Source organism: Orycteropus afer, unplaced genomic scaffold (assembly GCF_000298275.1).
Source record: "Orycteropus afer afer isolate SDZICR_OR568_19922 unplaced genomic scaffold, OryAfe1.0 scaffold00249, whole genome shotgun sequence".
NCBI classification, from domain to species: Eukaryota; Metazoa; Chordata; class Mammalia; order Tubulidentata; family Orycteropodidae; genus Orycteropus; species Orycteropus afer.
The window spans coordinates 1,515,481-1,522,535 of record NW_006921836.1 but is presented as its reverse complement, the minus strand read 5'-3'; the positions used below and the strand labels follow the sequence as shown (position 1 = coordinate 1,522,535).

Here is a 7,055-nt window from a genome sequence, read left to right as displayed (position 1 = left end):
ATCCTTTCCTTCAAGGCTCAGGGGTCCAAGATTATCTTCTGTGCCTGTATTTATTGGTTTCCCTTTTCTTTGTTGAAGAGGGTCTGTGCAATCCTTCTGCCTAGTCCGCCATCTTGCCCCGCCTCTCAAAAATCGGGTTTGGTTCTCTTTTTGAACTATGTCTTTTAAATGGATGAATTTTATGATATATAAATTATACTTAACTTTTTATAAACAAGGAAAAGGAAACAGCAGAAGATACACTAGATAAATCTAAAAATTAAACACATTCATCAAAAGATTTCACTGGAAGAGTAAAGAGAATTTACAAAATGGGGGAGGGGAATTTGGCTACAATGTATCCAACAACGCTCTGATCTGTAAAATGTATTGAAAACTTCAACAAAAAGACAAACAATCCAATTAAAAAATAGGCAGAGGACATAAACAGACACTTCACCAAAGAAGGCATCCAGGCAGCTACCAAAACATGAAAAAATGCTTGCAGTCATTAGTGTTAGCCAAATCCACTGCCATCAAGTCAATTCCAACTCTAGCAACCCTATAAGACAGGGTAGAAATGCCCCCATGGGGTTTCCGAGGCTGTAAATCTTTATAGACGCTGACTACCTCATCTTTCTTCTGTGGAGCAGCTGGTGGGTTTGAACTGCTGACCTTTTGGTTAGCAGCCAATACTTTAACCACAGTGCCTCCATAGCTCCCTCATTAGCCATTAGAGATGCAGATCAAAAGTACACCGAGATACCATCTCACCCTGGCAATAATAGCACTAAACAAAAAAATAGAGAACAACAAATGCTGGTAAGGCTGTGGGGAGATTGAAACCCTTAAATACTGCTGGTGAGACTACAAAATGGTACAGCCACTATGGAAAACAATATGGCACTTCCTTAACAAGCTAAAAATAAAAAACCATATGACCCAGCAGTCCCACTCCTAGGAATATATCCTTGAGAAAAAAAGAGCTGTGACACAAGTAGACATAGCACACCCATTGTCATCGCAGCAGCATTCACAATAGCAAAAATATGGAAACAGTCTTAAGTGTCCATCAGTGGATAAATGGTTAAACAAACTGTGGTACATACACACAGTGGAATTACCACGGCAACAATAAAGAATAATGATGAATCTGTGAAACATCTCACGACATGGATGAATCTGGAGGACGTTATGCTGAGTGAAATAAGTCAGACACAAAAGAACAAATAATGGTGTGAGACCACCCTTACAAAAACGGATAGGTTTACACACAGAAAGAAACATTCTTTTGGATAGGTACCTGGGAGGCATGTTGGAATAATGGAGACTCACTAAAACTAGATAGTAGGCAAGAGTTAATTCTGATGAAGGAGAGGCATTTTGCAGTGTGGGGGAAGTAAACACAGTATGACCAAGGCAAAAGACACCACTAAGAGGTACACAGAAATAAATAACAACTACAGCAAATGCCGTAACATACACATTCCTGCAAGAGCAGTAATAACAAAACAGTAATTTGTGAGTAGATGCATAGGTAAATATATATGCTGAATAGGTGAATGAGGTCATATGTTGAGTACACTTGTGTACATATATAAATATGGTGGATTTTCAACATACATATTTGTAAAAGTTATATTTATATATATATATATAGGAGCTCTGGTAGCATAGTGGCTAAGGCACTTGACTGCTCACCAGAAGGCTGGCGGTTCAAACCCATCAGCCACTCCTCGGAAGGAAGGTTGGGCAATCCTACTTCCGTAGTGATACTGCCTCGGAAACCCAAGGAGGGGTCGCTATGAGTCAGGGCTGACTCGACGGCACATAACAACAACAACATATATATATATATATATATATATATAATAGAGCATATGGGGCACAGTTACGGAAACTACGTAGCCAGTGGGACTGAACCACTGGACTTGAAGGCCAGAGACCGTAATCTGAGGGGACATCAAGGTCAGTTGACAAAACACAGTTCATAAACATAATGTTCTACATCCTAGTCTGATGAGTAGCATCCAAGGTCATAAAACTTGCAAGCGGCCTTCTAAGAAGCAACTATTGATCTCTTCTTGCCTGGAGCAAAGGAAAATGATAAATGAAGATTTAAGAAAGGACTAATGACCCACATGACACACAGCCTAGAAGAAATAGATGATGCCCAGTTACCACTCTAGCCACTCTAAGACCACAGTAGGTCCCAGTTAGAACAGGTAAAAAATGTAGAACAAAACTCAAATTCAAAGAAAATTTTGAAAGACCAGACTTAACTGCTCTGAAAGAGACTAGAGGAACCCTTAGGGACTGTTGCCCTGAGACAGCCTTGTAACTTGAAACCGAAGACACTCCCAGAGGCCACCTTTCGACCAAATAATAGACAAGATTATAAAACAATAACACCCATGAAGAATGTGCTCCTTAGCATAAACAGTTATGTGACCAAAGGGCCCATTTGCACAAAACCAAAAATGAGAAGACAGGGAAGGAGACGAGGAGCCCAGGGAGGAAATAATGGAGAGTGCTGACGGGTTTACATCCAGTGTCACGGAACAATCTGAATATGAACTGTGGATTGGAAAGCGAATTTGCTGTGTAAACTTCCACCTAAAGCACATAAAATGTTTGTTTAAAAGAGAAAAAAGACTATTTAGCCACATTTTAAAAAAGACAATAGGTCACACCATTGATGTTAAAGTTACATGTTAACAACTTGTACTGTAAAAAATTAAACAACCTATTGTGCAATAAATAAATGCAATAGTTTTCTTCCTTCTGATTTGTATGTTTATACTTTCAAAATTGTACAGCTGAACAAAATTATAAAAGTAATAAAAAAGGAAAGAAAAATATCACCTGCAGTTCCCCACACACATGCATTGGGGGGTTTTATTTATGTTCTTTTCATCATTGTCTGCATATTCATATATTAACATTACTATAAAAATCTAGATAGAAATTTACATTCTGTTTCTTTTAACCTAATGATATAAACATTTTTCCATGTTGCATTATAATCCTCACAATTAGAAATTTAATAACAAACATAACGGAATACGTGTGTCGCCATTGTATCAGGCCCACTGCTGTGGCAGTTGAGATTATTTCCAGGATTGCCCTACTGTAAATCATGCCACAGTGAACACCTGTGTGACAGGCCATTTTCATCTTCTGGAATATTTTCCTAGAATCATTTACAGAGTTACGAGTATGGAGTGTCCTCTAATAGTTCTGTAATTTTATGCATATTGCAAAGTTATTTTCCAGAAAGTGTATTGATAGTTTTTTGTTTGTTTTTTTAAAAGAAAAAAGACAGTATCAAATAGAAGACACTGGTTAGAGGTGTAGTGAGCACATTCTGATTTCATGTGAGCGGGAAGGAGGCAGCAGTGTGGTGAAATGGCTAGACTGTAGGTTTGAATTGCATTTCAGCACTTAATTATCTGGGTACTTAACCTGGGTGCACGTCAGTTTCCTGGAGAGTAGAATGAGGCTGGCTCCTGCTGTGTGGGGTGGTGTGGGAGGAGTGCCTGGCACACTGAAAGTACAAAGTAGCTGATGGTGGTTTTCAGCCTTATCTGTACTCATCAGAGGAAAATCGTCTCATGAAAGACAGTGTTCGATAAAAATATTTTTTCTTTGATTTCTAGGTTTTTGATGTGACTAAAACTCCCCCCATCAAAGCCCTGCAACTCTGTACTCTTCTTCCCCATTACTCAGCTCGTGTACTTGTTTGTGGAGGGGATGGGACTGTGGGCTGGGTCCTGGATGCAGTGGATGAAATGAAGATCAAGGTATCAGTCTTTAAGAATTAATTGCTTTTAACAGAAGCACTTCTAAAATTACTATATAATTTTTAAAAATCTTTTTTATTATGAAGATGACATTTATAACTAAGCAGCTAGTATAACTTTTAGCAAAACAAGATAAGAGTTGTTATATTTGAATCTTTATTGCTTTGGTCTTCGAATTTTATGAGATGTTTGCATATTTCATAGAAACATATTTACATATCTTCAGATCACAGAGAGCCTAAAGAGAAGATTCTGAAACATATCTTTTATATTCTAGGGACAAGAAAAATACATTCCACAAGTTGCAGTCTTGCCTCTGGGAACAGGCAACGACCTGTCTAATACATTGGGTTGGGGTGCAGGTTATGCTGGAGAAATCCCAGTCGCACAAGTCTTAAGAAATGTCATGGAAGCAGATGGAATTAAGCTAGATCGGTAAGTTACGCTTCCCAAAAAATATATTTGAGCTTTGGGAATAATATTTGGTTTAAAAATGAATACTTGTGTAGTTATAAAGTTAAATGTAATTTAAATGTCAGTTTAGTTATATACACAGATCCTGGTGTTTTGTTGTTACATATAAAGGCCTAAGTTACTAGTCATGATTTTGGGGACATATCCCAAAATTTACATCTCACTTTTATGTGGTTATTTTCTCAAATGCCATGTTAATAGAAGAGCTTCATCTATAAGGCATACAGGAATTATTTTTGGTGGTTTTGTTTTAAACTAACTTTTTTTTTCTTTTTTGACTTCTGTTTTTCAGATGGAAAGTTCAGGTAACGAATAAGGGATACTACAATTTAAGAAAACCCAAGGTATGTTTTAAGTGCTTTCAGACACGAATAGTTTCCACAAACATCCATAGGATCTCTTCACTGTCCAAGATGGGGCCCTGTGTGGTGGAATCTGTAGTCATGGTACTATCTGTGAGGGCCTTACCATGCAGCAGAAGGGATGCCTGGGTGCTGAACACATGGGTTAAACTGTTAAAAAGTGCTATGGGAAGATGCGGGCTCGCTTAGTTCTGCCTTGGCAGATCGGGTTGGGCATATTGCACAGGAACAGAAGTGGTTTGTGAGTTGGTCCTCCTTACAAAGCCAATAGAATTTAGATCAACAGGGAAAGGAACAAAGGATTTTCCAGCCAGAGGAGATAGAGACGGGTGAGTGCAAAGCACGGTTAGCAACTAGCAAATAATACCGAGATAGCCGATCTGCATTTTATAACGATCCTCTGGAGATCGTGTGAAATAGCTAAGAGGCCTGAACTAGGGCAGAGAGAAGGAGAATCTTAGAATGGGGACAGTTCAGAGACATGTTAGAGAGAGAGTTGACCAGGATTTAGCAACTGATTACTATACGGGGGGGGGGGGGGGGGGGGGGGGGGGGGGGGGGGGCAGAAAACACATACTCTTACCAGGTTTCTAATTTTTATGAAGGGATAGGTTGTAATGACATTAACCAAAATAGAAACGGAGAGGTTTTGGTTTCTTTAGGAAAACAATGAGTTTTGGGCATATCAGCTTTGAGGTACTCAAGAGGTTGGAAATTTAAGTTTATTGGTAAACTCAGGTACAAGAACAGAAGCCGGTTGAATTTTCAGCCTATGGGTGATGGCTTAAATTCTGAGAATGCATGAGAAAGCGTATAGAGGGGAAAAAGGACAATAGCACATTTAGCTGGCACACCTAGCAAGAGGGACCACTAAAGGAGTCCCAAGGGTATAACGAGAGAATAAGAAGAAAATGGTTTCAGAGAAGACAGAGAAGGTGAGTGATAAACAGCAAAAATCATGCACACCTGAGAAAAGCCCATTAGGGGACACTGAAAATACACGTTTCTCTCTACCCCTTCTCCCTGATATCCAAATCCCACTAATATGGTGAGGAGGGGATTTTTTAAAAGGCGTAAACGCCAGAGGACAAAGAGAACGGGACTTGAGATGACAGTGGCAGGCTAGAAAGGTCCAGACCATTTGGAATATGCAGAAAGCAGTAGTGGTAACTGACAGCATATTGAAGAGAGCCGGACTGCTAAGAGCTAAGAGTTTCTGCTGAGTACAGAAAAAGAAGGTGGAAGCCAGCATGTGGCAGAATCCAGAAAAGGCTTAGGGATTAGAGTCACCAGGTAACTCTGAAAGCGGGATATAGGGTGGAACTGAAAATAGAAATGATTAGACAGAAGCCTTGGCCCATAGGTCACCTTCTCCTCCCCAACCTCAGACAGAAGATTGAAAGCTGGCTCTGAAATTCTGAACTAGAAAGGCCCTGCACTCTGGGATACCAATGGTGAAAACAGGACTCGGTTGCAGAGGAGCAGCAACCACTAGCCTGGGATAGGACAGACAGAAGCTGAGAGTCTGCTGGTTGCAATGAAGGTGAAAATCAAATGCAGTGGGAACACGGGAGTAGAAAGGCTGGATACATAACGTTTATGACCTTAGACTAGAGCCAGTGTAAATAATAAGGTCTGAGGTGCAGCAGTGTGAAAGCCATGTGTCCTTCATTACCAGCCTTGGAACTGATGCTTTATTTCCGTCAGTTTCACTGGGGAGTATAAATAATCGCTTTATGTGAAAAATGAATGCTAGATGTATTCCATTTTCCTAAAGAAGGTGATTGACATATTTAATGTATGATACGACCTTGAACTGAAGCATAGTCTGTTACTCTCTCCTGCAGGAGTTCACAATGAACAACTATTTCTCCATTGGCCCTGATGCCCTCATGGCCCTCAGTTTCCATGCTCATCGGGAGAAGGCACCATCTCTGTTTTCTAGCAGAATTCTTAATAAGGTGTGTTGGATAAAATAACATTTCCTGCTTATCATCGAAGGTACAGTAAAAATCAATAGTTCAAATGTCTTTTAGCACTCTTTCAAGTATATTCACATTGAACTAATTTATGGAAACATGTCCCTGCTCTGTTTTATGTAAGACTGTCAAATTAGATCCTTAACTGTATTGTATTAAGGGATTTTGTAACTGTGACAAGTCTAAAAATTCAGAGTTGGAAAGTTTACAGCTTATTTTGCTTAGAAGGCAGCCAAATGAAAGATGTTGTTGTTGTTGTTAAGTGCCGTCGAGTCGTTTCCAACTCATAGCGACCCCATGCACATCAGAATGAAACACTGCCCAATCCCGCGCCAGCCCCACAGTCCCTGCTATACTTGAGCCCATCATCGCAGCCACCATGTCAATCCATCTCGTTGAAGGCCTCCCCCTCTTTCGTCGACCCTCCACCCTACCAAGCATGACATCCTTCTCCAGGG

The 7,055-nt window shown here is 40.0% G+C and overlaps 1 protein-coding gene across 1 annotated transcript in view; it reads left to right on the top strand.

Annotated features, from left to right (window-relative positions):
• DGKE (diacylglycerol kinase epsilon) overlaps positions 1-7,055 on the top strand; it is a 33,210-nt gene that overhangs the window by 18,005 nt on the left and 8,150 nt on the right. Inside the window, exons 4-7 of the mRNA XM_007949660.1 lie at positions 3,639-3,782; positions 4,060-4,217; positions 4,549-4,600; positions 6,466-6,579. Of these exons, the coding sequence (XP_007947851.1) occupies positions 3,639-3,782; positions 4,060-4,217; positions 4,549-4,600; positions 6,466-6,579 (468 nt within the window). The remainder of the gene's footprint in view (positions 1-3,638; positions 3,783-4,059; positions 4,218-4,548; positions 4,601-6,465; positions 6,580-7,055) is intronic.